General features: G+C 45.3%; 1 protein-coding gene across 1 annotated transcript; it reads right to left on the bottom strand.

Moving 5' to 3' along the window:
• Positions 1-1,815: 1,815 nt before the first annotated feature.
• LOC121837240 (putative sodium-dependent multivitamin transporter) lies at positions 1,816-6,210 on the bottom strand. The gene is made up of 4 exons (XM_042292820.1): positions 5,881-6,210; positions 2,192-2,257; positions 2,002-2,053; positions 1,816-1,841 (listed from the first exon to the last, which is right to left on the bottom strand). The coding sequence occupies exons 1-4, from the start codon at positions 6,208-6,210 to the stop codon at positions 1,816-1,818; spliced, it is 474 nt and encodes a 157-aa protein (XP_042148754.1).
• Positions 6,211-16,258: the final 10,048 nt, after the last annotated feature.

The following is a 16,258-nucleotide window of genomic DNA, read 5'->3' as shown; positions in this document are numbered from 1 at the left end:
AACGCGGGGCGCGAGGAATCAGATAGTGTTCGTTCGACGGGCATCCAAAAAGCTGCATTATTGCGCGGCCACCATGCCCGCGGCTGACAGTGTCGCCGATGGCCAAATGGCGAAACTGTGTGAGAGCGAAGAAAATGATCTCGTTGCCATAACACCCCGGTACACCGTGGTCTTCCTGCACGAGTGACAACCTCGCTGCAGCTCTGCGCGTAAGGACCACGAGGCGGCACGAGCCGTCTTTGCCGTGCCCACGGGCCGAGGAGTCATCTGCCGGCGCCGCTTGAAACCATAGTGAGAGAGAGAAAGAGAGAGTGAAAGCGAACTTTATCTGCACTGCGCGAGGAGCGCGCTGTCCTCACCTGAAGAGTATTATCTGACACCGTGGTGCGGACACAAGCGCCTCGCCTTGAGAACAACTGTATATTAAACGGCTTTAAAACTGTTGTGCATAAAAGTAGCAAAGGGAATGCATGGAATAGCTAAAGTGAACTGCTGGTAAATTTAGGAGGTGACTAGCGTCCTCTCACCGTGACTCTGGTGAGTGGGATATTTTTCCAATCACACTCGTAAACATTTTTGGCAGATCTAAACTGTCAATGACAGTTGTGGCCCTCTCTAACCAAAGGAAGCGGTGGAGAATTCGATGATCTGTTAACTTATTGAACACAATAACATTTAGTATTATATTTTTCGCTGATATTAAAATTCAATCATAAATATACAGTGGTCTTAACTGGGGATATATAACCAAATGCTCGTTTGCAACCGCAGCGAAACGTGTTTTCAATAAACTTTTAACAAAAATAATGAGGAGTAAATAATGCGCTCCAAGTTTCTGGCTTTAGAAATTTTGATACATTTTAGGTTTGGCACATTAGCTATTTATTGAAAATTGTGCTATGGTGCCGCACCTTCCTAAGATTTTCTTAATAATATTTTCTGGAAATTTGCAGGTTTTTTTTTCTGTTCGTAGAAGTGAAAATATCTGCTAAAAGCTGTACGCCATTATACTCAAATTAACTTTTAGCTAAAATTGCAGCCTATGCCACAATCACGAAAGAACAAGATCACGGCTTTGTGACGTTCATCTGCAGAGAGAACGCTGTACCAGAAAGGCACGTCTAAAAACCAGAAGCGCGTGCTAGCTCGCGCCTGTTGCTTTAGCTGCAGTCTCAGTTGAGGACGAACGGAGTATACCGAGCACCATCGTGACGTAGTCACGGAATCATCCCGCGTGACCAATTAGCTTGCCACGACTATCCACGTACACTTAGGTACTATTTAGCTATTTAAGGGTACTCCTTGTAGAACCGGCACCCCCTTTTTGCTGCAGGCTAGAAGCGTCCTCGTGGAAATCCCTACTAGGATGTAATAATTTCTTGACGAACCTTCCTCTACATGGTTTTCTCTCATATAACTTATTATACACAGTGAGGGTGTCCACATGGCAAGGAGCAGAACAACTGAAAAAAAAAAAACACTCGGTGGGGGAACTCTATTTTAAAATAAACGGCTGGCAACCGACAGCCCGACCCAGGAGCTTGGGTAGAACGATCCATACCAAGGCTAAGAGGACCGTCTTTTGAAATAGACCGCGAAAGAGGCCCAGACGACCGTCATATACACAGCTAGAACTTCTGCCACCTTGAAATAGAAAGTTCCGAAAACAAATCGATCAACAAGCGTACAAAATGTCTTCTACATCGGCTAGCATACCTGCACTCACGGCGTTAGAACATAGACAACGCTTGTACAACCAAAGCATCTTTTATCTCGTCTCGACCAGGACAACAAGATACATTCAACTACAATCAATTACTGACCTGCTGCTAATTGGGAAACTTAAATAAAACAGGGATATTGATTATGAGTCTTCAGAATACCCAAATTTGACGCGGTGTCCCACTGACAAATTCTTCAGGCCATCATAACGCTACTGTAATGTCCTACATTAAGCTCCAGGTTAATAAAGAAATCTAATAAGAGAAGCCAAGGATTTACCCGCAGATATCGCCACCGAAGAGGCGAATATGGACACAGCTCCAGTGGTTTGCTGAAAGATGAAAAATTAGCGTTGTCACGTGTATGCTGAGTCTATACCTCTTCAGCACTCCTGAGATGGTGCGTCGAGGTAGCTGAGGCATTGACTAGGGACTCAAAAGACCGACCAAGTGAGAGCGCATCAACTCACCATGAGGAAGAAGTAAAGCAGACACGTGGCGAGAGAAGTCTTTGTTCCGAACCGCATGCGGACGTACTGTAAAGGTAACGTAAAATAATGAAAGCTGTTATCATTTCTCAGATTTCTACCATCAAGAAGTCGATTCTTTAGTATTGTAGAATATGTATACACTGTTTAATAAACCTAAAACGCGCGTGAGTAGCTGAGCTGCTCACATACCTTTCGAAGGCCAGCGTATATAGGGATGACGCGCACAAACGAAACACATCACAGACCTGCAAATTTGGTAAAATTGTCTTCCACTGAGGCAGAATTTTTCAGCCAGGAAAATATTAAAAATATGTTTTCAGCAAATACTTTGTATATGTGAAATGAGCTCAAGGCGATTGTTACTTAGTAAACACATATTCGGCTTATATATACTGTAAAGCAAAATTAGGTCGCTAATTCCATGTACGAAAGAATCTGCGGGCTCCAAAGGTATCTTTTTATTTTGTGCGAAGTAAAAAAAGCTAAAATGTCGGGTTTCCTGCATACGGAGATGAGCTTTTCAAAACAGTGTCGTCGCCACCCCGGGTGTTAAGGCACAAGGTGCTGAGGTACTTAGGAAAGACGGCCAGTAACTGTCTGATAATGAGAGATACCACATCAGTTAGCCGCGAGTTAGCGTCGATACGTCGTTGATGAATAAATAATTTTAAGGTCGTGATGTGTCTTCTCGCCAAAATTAACAGGGAAGCTTTTGGTGCATAGGTTATGTGACGCGAGTTTTGCGCTAAATTTAGAAGGGAACCTGATTTTTTAGGTCGGTCCAGTGTCGTAAGTTCACGTGACATCAATTTCCCCATCGCGTTTCGCAGGGAAACTGAATTGGTGCGGGTCACGTGACGTCAAATTCCCCGCTAAATACATCGGGGAATCTGAATTTGTCTGTAGGTCTTGTGACGGCAGGGCATGTGAAAATTTTTCCCTCAAAATTTAGCCGGGAAATTAAATTGGTGCATAAGCCACGTGATGTGAATTTTTCCGCTAAATTTAGTAGGGAAACTTTTCGTTTACGCTCACGCCGTTGAAAAACCGGGGAACGAGCCATCGAGAGCTCACGCTCTAAAATAGGTGTTGAAGATCAGGTTGCAAACGACCAATAGATTCCGTTATTTTGCTTTGGTGTTGTGAAAAAAAGATCTCTCCCCCAAACGTGCCCCGAAACGAAGTCCCATTTGATTCCGTCCGATCATCGAGAAGTCACTGTCGTCGACATGTTTTGCTAGGTTATTTGTAATCTCCAAAAAAAAAAAAAAAAAAAAGACGCCCGCTCGCGTGGTGTTGTTTTGGTACCTGCATTACTGTACATTAGAGCGTTCGAATGTTGAGACTCGCTAAATTTAAAGATCGAACCCTGTCGTGTAGATCGGTAACCACGTTATTTGTGCGCGTGAAATACGCATACATTTCGGCTATCTTCTGTTGCAAATTGCTTTCGACAGCTAAGCCTTTTATCGATTTCCACGCATGAGCGGGCGGTCCGGTTCAAACTCATAATAAAATAAAACAAATATTCCAGTCGCTTTCGCTCTCTCACGCACAAGCACAACTCCCCCCTCCAAAAAAATAGTTTATATTTTTTGTTGTTGTCACTGTGCTTTAATGCTCTCTCAATGTCATGGAGAAAATACAGACACCAAGGAATGCAGACAAAAACAACCGGAAAAAAGCGAACATTTAGTGGCATCAATGTCTCAGACTGCAACTATCCAAATCAACAGTTCACACGCTTAGGGCTACCAGGGACACCGGTGAGAGACTAGCCTCAAACCCATTGAATGGCCTCGAAAAAAGGCTCTCTTATGTCTTGGGCCGAGGGTTTCTCGGAAAGGTGTATACCTGTCCTAAACACGACATTGAGCCTGGAAACTATACAAGACTGCCTTGGACTTTTCTGGTTGTAGCTCTATCTCATTTCAGAGAAGCGAAAATTCGAAACTGCATTTTTGGAGGGTTAAAAAATATTCGCCATTTTTACTCGCGTTCAAATCACGTTTTACTTTGTTCCTTTCAGCTTTAATTTTTCTCCACTACATGAGAAATGTCTTACAATTCGACAAAACTGGCCCTATGACCTCGAAAGCTCTCCTGCCGATGGCGCTTCTTCGTCCCATCAAAAAACTCGCTTGGACTTCAGAAATTTTACACATGACTGGATGACTAAAATTAACCCTGGTTTTCTTTTTACTTCTCATACACCCTCTCCACATATTGTATATTAGTTTCAAAGAGGCCTTCTGTTTGATAATAACCAATATTTTTTACATGTACCAATCCTATGGCTTTTTTATTCATCTAGGCATTTTGCCCTCATTGGTTCGCGCACCGAAACACTCTTAAATGTTCGCCATATCTACCTCTATGTCCTATAATTTTTAAGGTCCTTCTTTATTCACTATTATATGAATGCCTTACTGTTGTGTGAGTTAAACTATGGTGTATCGAAACCCCAGTTATTTAGTCTAAATTTCGCAGTTTAAAAATAACCGATGAAACTTAGAAAAGGGCGAATATTTTCAGTTAAATTCAACACACATAGAACTTACTCCACACGGCATGCAAACTGTCTTTTGTGCAGGATAATGCGTCTTGTGTGCTACCCACTCATCGAGTACGGGGATAACTTGTCTGTATGTATAACCGAAGTGCGGTTCTTTTATCGCTTCTCAGCTCTCCCTAACCTCCCTGAGACCTCCGCGCGTAGAACATCGACAACGTTGACGTATTTCGCGCGGTGCCTATGTGGCGATCCATGTTCTTAGAGCGCTTGCGCCTGATGTCAGTTCCGGTTTAACTCGTGTGAAGAACACGAAATCTAACGTAAATCAGCCTTGTTTATTCTTGCCGGTAACGCTTTAGGCTATTGTGTCTATTTCTTGGCGCGCAAGCGATTTTATTTGCGTTATTTTTGATGTGGGTAGAACACAGAAGCAAGCAGAACTCAAAATGTGATAACGAACTGTTTTGGGACGCCTAAACCCAACCTTAGTTGTTTTTGTTGTTTTTTCGGCGCTGTTGGGGTCATTCTGCCCGCTTAGAATCGCCCTTGTCAAGTGCCGGCCCGTTTTAGCACCGAATAAAAATCGGTATGTATAAGCGTAGAGGTCGGCCATGCTCCTTTATGTTGGCTACTATTCTGGCTAGAGCGGTGGATCATGACGCTAAAATAATCGAGCGATCTGAAAAGCACTGCCTCCACGGCGTCCGCGCATAGAAACACACGAGACGAAAGCAGGTGAAATTCACTGACATGGATTCCACCGAGATTTTGAGCCGGAAGTAGCACTGCATCATGGTCTCGCGCAAGCCCCTATACGGTATTCCTGAGTCTCGATTGAGGAATGACACGAGAGACGCATTTTTGATAGATCATCTTACCTGACTTCAGCTACAATAAGGCCCGTGCGTATAGCAAATAACTTTCGCAGCCATTTTCTAGCAGTTTTTATTGTGGTTAATATAATCATTAATCTCAAGGATAATCTGAGTTGTTTGGTGTTCTGCCATTCATGTCAAAAGTACATGTAAGCAGGAGTGCTAAACGTTCGGAGGCTCCCCAATAAATGTTGTCCAACCACATCGAAACATTGAAAATCAACAAGTTTTACCACCACCCCAACTCTGATTTAGTGGAAAATTTAGGATTTTCTTACCTCAAAAACAGACGTAACTTTCAAACGGTAGAGCACGGGGATGATGATACGGGTGGTCACAGGAATAAGGATGACAAGTACGAGGAACATGTACCCCATGTGAAAGCCATGCTTGTAGTAATAGGCCGGCATGACTATAATCATTCCAGAAGACATCATCGAGGCGAACGCTGACATGGCGAGTGGCAGTGTCTTCAGGGTGCGACTGCCCAGGAAAACCTCGTCCAACGTCACAATGCTGTTCTTCGTTCGGATCGCAAAGTAAAGACCCAAGCCCAAATTTGTAGCCATCAATATTGCGAACACGACGTACTCAACGGGATGCGCCATGTTGCATCCGGACTTCACACCTCTGGCTTACTCTATAGTCTGTGAACAATAGGTGATATGGAACATTCTCATTATAGAGGTTGCCACAGTACTGTCACTGTCCCCATTCCTCACGTTAAGCGGATAGAGAACACCTGGTTCTTGGTGAGTATCGTGTTTTTTGCACACGTGGGGCAGCTTTCGAACAAATTGGCTTTCCAGAAACGGCAATGCCTTTTTCCTGTGAAATGGAGAATTAATTCAGGTATAGCATGAACTGCTTACATTAAATACGTCTTTAGACGCCGTAAAAGATCACCCGCGATGCTGACGCGTGTACCACTGGAATTTCAGGCGCTATGAGGAATCATTCTTGCCATAGCTAGTCCCTTTAAAGTTCCAGGCTTTTCCTATGTCATACTCTTTCATCAGGTTACTGTAGTAAGAGGTTTTTGCTGATACATTAGTGTATTAAACTGCGTTTGAAAAAGTATATTCTGTACACTATCTAAATTAGTTTCTTACTATTTATTACTCATTAATTTCATGTATTTTCTACTGTTGAAGGGACTTATGGAGGTGTATGCCCCATATCGCTTTAACCTACGTGTGACAGTGGAGCGTTACAGTTCTAACACAGATTGTACGTTATTGACCTTGTGTTATGCCGAAACCGAAACGATCAACTGATACGGCCGATGTTTACACATAGCTTGACGGGATAAACGAAGCACGTAGGCTCATAGGCCCTATTTAAAATCGAATTGGAGAAAACACTCCCGTCAGTGGTTAAACTTGGGACTGAGTGATTCCCATTCCGATGCTATACAAACTGAGCGAAACAGCCTAGCTGAGCGGCGAGCATCTGCGCGACAAGCAGCTGTATTACGGACAACCGGACAAGGAGGAGCTTCACAAGAGAGGAGCAACCCGGCGGCTTTGCATCATTTCAACTGACTGATCGCCTCATCTGAAGTCGCACATCACGCTACAGCCATATAAGACGAGGGTAGCGTTTATATAGGCATAGAGACCGCTCGCACTTTTCAAGTCCATCGCCATGACCTCGAGGAAAACTAGTACGGAGCGTAACATAGAAATATATGTTGTGAATAATTACATATATGTTCACACAGGAGTCTCTCGGTTCACCCAGAATAAAAGTACAGAAGCGTGATTATGCTGCCAACGACTGGAGAGCATTGAATGGGTTGAGTGCAAAACAAACATGAGGTTATGGTTTCTAGCTGATGTGAATGCGACAAACCTAACGCAAACCACACACGTTGCGTGTGGTTTGCGCTCAAACAGCATGATCTAGCTTGCGCATTTTTTTTTATAAATGTAAGTGTAAAAAAGTATTATGTGCTAAAACTAATCTAGCTTCCAACAAACGTTTTAAAACATTAAATAATTAGGCAGAACACTGTATCGCGCTAATATGTGTGTCAGGTCAAAAATATTGTTCCGCTACCATATTGGTTCAACCGATATCTCTGGGATGTCAGATGGGCAGCACCGACGTCACCCTGACTCATCGTACCAGCTGCCGTTTAGCGCTGAGTAACTTGAGCGTCGATTCTGAATTGACCCTTGTGACCAAGTATTACGGTTTCCTGACCAATATTCAACGGATGCTGAAAAAATTTAAACTTGTCTTGAACATTCTCGCAAAGTCAAGAAGCGCAGAATGTGTCGTGTTGGCTTGCATTATGGCTATCTAGGGAACAACGTCTCTTGGTATTTCCTAAGAGCGAATGAGAGCAAGCGCGTAGTTTAATCAGCGCTAAAAATGGGAGAGGTCACGCGTGCCCGTGCCTATGACTGCATTCCCAATGAAATTTGGCCCCGAGTATAGTTATGCTTGGTAACGTGAAACTTTGCGTGGTCTTGGATAAGTTGCACACGTGACACACACATGTGCTCAGCAAATTTATTAAAATGATAAAGACAATGTTAAAAGCATTCAGGATTTAAGTCTGTGAGGGGTAAGGCTTATGAGACGTTTCCACGGGTGTTGCAAATACTTTACGCGTGTGGATTGCATCTTAGTTCGCGAAAATCCAATGGCCTTCGTGCTGCCAGCTTTTGCATAGTACGTATGGCAGCAACCCATCCCAATTCAAAACGAAAAACCTTGCGGCGTTTTACTTTGAACTGGAAGGGGTTGCTGCCGCCTTCTATTGTAGTGGAAACCACCCTAGACAGCAGAGAGAGCCGTCTCTTTTTTCTTGGCAGATCCGGTATATCGGCGTATTGATGGCTGCCCATTCCATTAGTGCAGAGCGAAAGAACAGCTCGATGCGCATGTGTTCAGTCGGACAGGGGGTTTTCAAATCACTTGGAGACGATTTGACGCTGAAGTTTCGCTGTCTAATGCAAATGAGCGAAGCATGTTGAATTCTCCTAATAGAGTATTTGCGTTCTGCTTATTCCGAGGGAGGTTTCGGCATCTTGAGCTCTTTGTGCTCTTGGGTTTCGAGGGGCACCCTTGCGGTAACTGAAGTAATCACGAGAAGAAGAGCTTTACCGTACCCGCGCATCTATTTATTGACTACTGTGCTATGTCGTGATGCCATACGCTTGCTGCGCCATTAGTTGGTGCGTTATGATCAGCAGCGTTACGGTGTGGGATCAAGTGGTGAGCTACGCTTGGTTATTCGAGTACCAGCAGCGAGCGCCGACGGCCACCTATTTACGCAGCCTACGATGAGTCATACATGGCCCTGCTGTTTCCGCCCTGTTTCATCTCCTCCTCGTGAAGCAGCGCCAAGTTGTCGAGCTCCGAATCGCGCGGTCTGGAATTTGATTCAGAAAGAGCAGCTTGGGGAATATCTATTGTTACTTTTAATTACGAATGCCTCCTCTCCGTTTGCTTATGCATTGCCTACGATTGACCGTGTATGCTGGATGTTTCCTTCACTAGTGCATTACAATATTTTGTCACACTCGAGTTTAACGTTTTTCGCATGAAATCTGGCCGATAAACAATTTTCGTTTTAAACACCACATCCGCTGCACTCAGCCGTGGAAGAAATAAAAAACAGCTAACCTTTCTCACTTTGAGAATTTTTTTACTCCATTCTCTTTCAGCCTTATCATTTGATAACCCAGCGGATTTAGGGAAAAAAGTGACGTCAAGGTGCAAAATCGTGGAGACGAGACACCATGACGTTACATCACTGGGGGCATGAGGGCACACGAAGTGGTCACATGACAGGACATCACAGCGACAGGAAGTTCTTAGCTAAATTTATGGAGGGAATTTGACTGCACAGTTGCATGTTGTGGTGTCGCTTTATACTTTGATGTTACATTTTCTTCCCTATTTTTGCTCAACAGCGGGGAAATTGACTTCACGTGTTTTCACGCCGCGCGTTGTGCATTGTCACGTGATGCGACATTCCGGTGTTAAGTCGTAGTGCCAGGTGATACCCTAAGTCCATGTAACGTCACTTATACTATAAAATATACAATTAAGCGGGTAAATACAGGGAAGGACGGACTAGCAGATGGGGAAATTTGTGGGATTACGGAATTTGTTATTAAAAACATTTTTTCCTTTAATATTTCGGGATTTCACCTCTTCAGTGGAAGTCTACATCACCAAGCCACCAGCTTTGTGGACGTTTTTCGGTAATGGACTTTTAGATTGTCGTTCAACTATATTGTACCGTCTTGTATTACGTTGCTGCAGGACAGACGTTTCTATTCTCGACGAATTTACCCGCGTTTCAGCGGTCGTAACCACGGCATTTGGCAGGCACTTTTTTCACCGAAGGGAAAGGGGGAATGTCGTCAAACCAATACACGGCGCTTTTCGGGATGAGGACGATTCGTCACATGCGCACTCGTCACAGGACGATTGGTCACAGGACGATTCGTCCCATGGGAACATTCGTGACAGGAGGACTCGTCATGCGGGCAACTGGCCACATCGATCGGGCAGGGGACGATAGTAAATCGCAAATTTCAACAACTGCCCATATTCCCTGATGAGGAGTTTCACGCCTTCCCACTGTCACATAAACCAATGGTTAGGAAAACTAATATTCTTACAATATTCCCCCGCTTTTACTTTCATTATATTCCGAGTCTTCAGCAAGTTGATCTCAGTTGCTGGATTGAACGATCAATAATCCGACTGGCAGCCAAATCAGTTTTTACTTTTGAGTTGCATACACATATTCGACAAAATCAATAAGTATCGGAATTCTTTCTGCTGAATGTGTACGAGTACCCCTCGTGCAGCATCATGGCTCCACCTGTCTCTGTTGCGATCACCTCCATTATTGTGAATGTAGTCTGAGTTTACAAGTAGTCGCTCTTATATGGCCTCCCAATTCACCGTTCGGGACGGACCCAGAAGCTAAAACGTCTGTTAAAAATTCTTTGACCTTGGGAAGCGAAAGACATGCCAAAATAAGAGGTGACCCACTTTGTGAGGCCGAACCAACATTCAACGTTCGGGACCGAACCAGAAGCTAAAACGTTTGTTACAAATTCTTCGCCTTTCAGAAGCCAAACAGGTAAGATATCAGGTGAGCCACTTTGTCCGCCCGAACCAAATTGAACAATACATTTTTGGGGGGACGAACTATTGTGGGACCGGTTGGCCGCGTGACGAGTCGTCCTATGACGAATGTTCCTGTGTGACGAATCGTCCTGTGACCAATCGCCCTGTGACGAGTGTGCATGTGACGAATGGACCGTATCCCCGCTTTTCGTCGGCGTCTACCCGGCGTCTGGTGCAGTGTGGCCCGACTCGCGCTTTTTATGAAACAAGGCAAAATGTAAATCGGCTGCTATATTATCGCCTTCCGCAAAAGGACAAGAAATAACTGAATATTAATCAGCAACGAAAAGCTAATTTGCTAGTGTTTGTCTCAAAAATGTACTTTGCAATCGTCAAGCTGCTAACAAGTCCCGGCAAGAGGGCGGCCGCGATCTTTGCTCAAGACCGTTTCTTTTATCATTTCTTTTTTCATATCACCCGCGCCATATATTAACTGTTCTTCTCTCTCAGTGGTTCATCGCTCGTTCGAAAGAGATATATCGATTTCGTACAGTTCGTCGATAAACCGCCGAACGCAGCAAGCGAACGCCCATTTCGGCGGCTGAGTTAAGCTATCCAGCCGGCCGCGAAGCTAGGCAAATCAATCCTCGGACAACTTCCGGCTGTCAAATCGCGAGCTGATTGGCCGGAACCGCGCCGTACGCTTCCGGATACGCCACGCCAAAATGCACCGGAGAGCCGAGATCTGTCTCGGTCGGATCGTCGAATACGTGCGTATTTACGCCGACCTTGAGGTGTAGAGGAAGCGCTCGTCCCGACACCCGCTATGCGTCGGAATTAAGTCCGCGAAAACGCCCGTAAACACGTGGAGAATGCAACCCATGTGGTTCGGCCTTTACTGACGTTGAGACACGTCTATCACGTTGGGCACACCACAAACCCGCTTATCGACTTGTCAGTAAACACCACTGACAGCAACCCAGCGAAGCTCTTCATCACAACATTCACATCCGACAGGCGGCGCAGGTGGTCGTTCACGCTGGACGTCACGCAGAGTGATTCGCTGAGGAAACGCTTCTAAAATTTCTTGTTGGCCAGGAATTAAGTTTGTATTTGCTCGTCGTTGCTCACTTCTTGTTGCCGATTCTCGCCTCGGTTGCTGCACGTCTCGCCTTCGTTGTAGCCGTAGTTTTTCTCTTCGACATTTTCGAGAGACGTCTCGCCTGCTCGCCTGCTTGGCGTTGCAGCGAAAGTTAACCCTCTTCGTTCATTTCTGGTTTCGCGTGACGTCTCCGCCTGCTTAGCGTCTTGGCTGCGGTGCAACTGAAGTTGCAGTTCTTGGCCCGTTTCACTGGCCTTCTAGTTGCTTCTTGCCTCAATTGCACTTGGGGGTTTTGGGCACTGAGAACATGGGCAACGATGCGGCGGGCGCGTGAGGTGCGATGGTGGGGCAAGACACGGGGCACCAGGCTCGTGGAGGGAAGTGTGTCAGTTGAGCCATGGCGGCGTTAATCGCCGAACATCGAAACATCAGGTTCAAGAAGGAAATAGCCTCCATCATGGCATAAATCCTTTTTTCGGATAAGCGGTGAGCGAGAACACTACATTTGGCGTCGCAACGTGGGGCTCCCCAATTGTTTGGAGCCGGGTAGAGCAGAGGAGCAAAGAATATTCAAGGACCGTTGGACGAAAAAACACTACCCACAACGGAGCTCTCTTCGAATGCCACTCCCGGACCAAGGGTAAGTACTGGGGTCCGGCACTTGCTAGAGAAGGCCTACGCCAGGTATCCGGGCCTCTATAAGAAGCTGAAGTAAGGAAGCCTATCGGACGGCATGGTGGACCTGACGGGGGGAGCGGCCAGTCATTTCCTCCAGTTGTCCGCGGGACACCTTGTTCGCCAAGATGGTGGCCCCCGGGGTAGCGTTGCCAACCTATTTTTTGAAAATGCCCCACGCCAGCGTCCAGAAAAATCTACATTACCTCTACGATTGTTTCTTATTAGCCTACATTTTATCCTACGAGGCAAATCTTTGTTCAGATGATACTGTTGCATAGATTATGAAGATACAGGATAATATTAATACAGTACAAAGCGACAGGGCAGGCATGCACGCGCATACCTGCATTATTCTTGAACACCATGCTTGCATGTGCGCTGTGTAGCATCAACACAACAGTGATGTAGCGAGCGCACAGACGTCCCGAACCAATGTGTTTAGCCGATTTGTCGTCAAATTAAAAGCTGGGCTACGTGGGACCAGCACTCGCGGCGACAGACAAGGCGGCTCATTACAAAAGCAAGCTAATCCGAGCGGTATATTAGCTTCTTTGGGTGTAACACCTAGGGATTCGTCAAACTAAGTTACTATTTCAACAAACTATAGCTATTACACCGAGGAAGGATAGGAAACCGGCGGCTCTTCCGTATTCGCTAAAGTGTCATTTGATAAAACGTCATGGTTTCGGTTTCATTCGCCAAAACGTCGTTCGTTCAAGTGAATGCCTCCGGTCCCAATTACTCTGCTTTCATGGTTAAAGTAATCCCGAGACAAGAGAAGATAAAAAGTGACAAATGCAACAAAACAACACTCGCCCTTTTTTCGTGCCTCTGTCCCGGAATTACTTTAACCAGGATCACTCACCAGCTCGCTTGCGCCTTAACGCTCTTTTCACCTTCCTTTTGTTGTTCCCAACCAAGTAGGCAGAGTATATATATTTCCTACTTACAGTAATAACATGCCAATTTTAATGTGTGATGTTTTTTATATTTATTTCTACATATGTGCTCACTTGCATTGTCCTTAGAAATGAAAGACAAAGGGGTGATTAATGATGCACTAGCAGTATTTAAATTGAACAAAAATGTCTGCACATGGTTTTTAGTACATTTGCTTGCTGTGGAGCTTAAAATACTGGTCCTCGACCTTACATTTCACGCAATTGCTACCACTAACAGAAAATGCTGACTGTACGACAAGAACGGCTCTCCCATACTCTCCAGCACTCCAATACTCTCCGACTTGGTGTGTGTTACTCTCTGTGAGCAAGTCTTGCAACTTGGATACTTTCGTTTTGCATGATGTCATGGTCTGGCAGCACACGGGTTGCAAAGCTACGCAAAACTTGCACGGCCATTTTTTAAATTGTATTTAATTGTGTTTTTGCTGGTTGCATGCTGCCGTTGAAGAAGCAACGTCTCAAAATACCCTACTTTCGGCGGGAAATGGCCGGACAGCCCTACAACACTAAATGTACCAAAAATTCCTAAAATTCCCTACGAGTAGGGTAATTAACCTACGCTTGGCAACACTGCCCCGGGGATGTCCCCTCACCACTCTGCTGCGCCATCTCGGAGGAGCACACTGAAGACTTACGCCGGTGAAATAAAAAACGCAGCTGAGAGTCTACGACAGCGCCGAGAGCCACTAGGATGACATAGATAGGATCACATGCTTCGTCAGTGTTCACCCTGACGTTGGACTGTCCCGTGCCCCCGCCTTGCTCATGCTGTTCTGCTTTAGCGCAAAGGCCAAGCACTTCGCCAGAGTGGATATACAAGAATGTAAGCCTTGTCGTAAGAGCTTAATTTATTTTATATCAAAGGAATTCTTGCTGTCCTAATCATTCTCTCTTTTCACACGAGCTAGTTGATGGCGCAAGAAGGAATACTTTAAAAGTTCTTAGCGCTATTGATGATACAGAGCAGGAGAAAGAGAGAGAATAAGACAGGAAGATACAGAGAGAAATAACAACCTTTGTTTGAAAATATTTTTGTATCAAACAAAGACACAGGACACAAGGGGAGTGGAGGGGAAAGCGTCAGTTCAGCCATGGTGGCGTAAGCCGTAGAACATGGGAACGCCATGATAAAGTACGTACGGTGACCCTGGAACTGCATTTCACTAGAGCAAAGGTTCGCGGTACTTGTGAGATCAAATGTACGGACGAACTATAAGAAATACTGAATGGTGATCGAAATAAAACACGAAATATAGGGGTGCGCCAAGTGTTCCACATCTAGCCGATGCGTGGTGTCAGTGCCTTCTCTCGTCGCAAGCGATTTTATGGGATTGCAAGGCACACGGCCTTAAGAAGCTGCAAGTGTGTGAACGGTCCCTAAGGTCCGTTGACACACCTGCACTCGTCGCAAGAGATTTTAAGAGGTTTTAGGCCGCTCGATTCTAAGGATTGGCAAGTGTGTAAACGGGTCGTTAGACAATGACCGACTGCTCCACGAGCTGTTCACACACCTTTTGCGACTGCTTACGACAGGCTTAGCAGCAAGGCAGCCGGTCATAAGCAGTCACAAGAGACTTAGAAACCGGTTGTGGCGCAGTCGGTCGTTGTCAAACGCGAGTGTGTGAAGCAGCCCGGTAGTTCACGCTCGTAAAGAACCCGTGGATTTCTGAAAACCATAGAAAAAGTAAGACAGACATTGCTAGAATTCAGATGATGCAGGCGGTCGGAATCGAAAGTCATACGCTAACTCAGTGAATAGACCAGTCTCTGCAGCAAGTTTCACTATGCCGACGCTGCCGCAATGCATTGTGTGACCTTGAATGCGCGTTCACACCGGCGATGTGCAACAGTCGCGCGATACATTTCATCGCAAAAGCGACCATCGCGGAAAAAACACGACGCGTTTCGAGCAGTCGCTAGCTGACCCGACTTTTTGCGACGCGATCTGTATTTGGAAAGTGGCTGAGCCAATCAGCGGCATTCGAAGCGAGAGGTCTCGAGAAGTGACTTCCTCATCGCGCATGTCAGTGTGAGAATCTGATTTTTTGGCGATGCGATATAGTCGCATCGCGCGAGTGCTTTACAGCTCTGGTGTGAACGCGCCTTTAGTCTCTGTACAGTGGGGCTGGTACGGTCGCGGGCGGAGGTTCAGTGAAGATTTTCTTGTCGGACAGCCTTCCACAGACGGCGTTGCATCGAATTGTTTTTCTTTTGCTCCTCGGCTATGGCGGGTTTCAGACAGAAAGAAGTAATTAATTACAATTACAATTGCGTGGTCGCAAAACTAACGGATTACCTTTGCACATTATTGTCTGTCAAAAGTAATCACTTAATTACTTCGTTTTTTTTACTTGGTTGCTTTTCAGTTACTTCCAGAATGGCACAGCACTTAGTATCCTTGTATGCGCTTATAAAATAACATATATTTGCTATCCGCAGATAGCAACTAATTTATGTTTGCCTTCCCCGCAGCTGAAGTGAACCAATAGACATTTTGCGAAATCCCCCAAGCGCCCCGGCCCGTGCGCGAGGAATTGTGGGAGAAACTGTCCCTCGCCTGGCCGCTCTGCCTTGAGATCGCATTGCCTTGTCGCTTGTCTCCTCTTAGTTCTCTGTTTTTGACTCTATTACCTATATTTATCTATTCCTGTGTATTTTTTATTGGTTCTAAGGGTTTCTTTTCTCTTTTGCGCGCGATATTTCTTGTATATATATATATATATATATATATATATATAGTATTTGTGTCATTGTTTTGCCTTTTTCGACGGGAGTGCCGACGGACAATACGCCGCTTCGCGCGTCGTTCCC

This window comes from Ixodes scapularis, unplaced genomic scaffold, assembly GCF_016920785.2.
Source record: "Ixodes scapularis isolate PalLabHiFi unplaced genomic scaffold, ASM1692078v2 PGA_scaffold3__209_contigs__length_174095766, whole genome shotgun sequence".
In the NCBI taxonomy this organism is placed as follows: domain Eukaryota; kingdom Metazoa; phylum Arthropoda; class Arachnida; order Ixodida; family Ixodidae; genus Ixodes; species Ixodes scapularis.
Note: the sequence above shows the minus strand (reverse complement) of the source record. Positions and strands in the feature narration are given on the sequence as shown.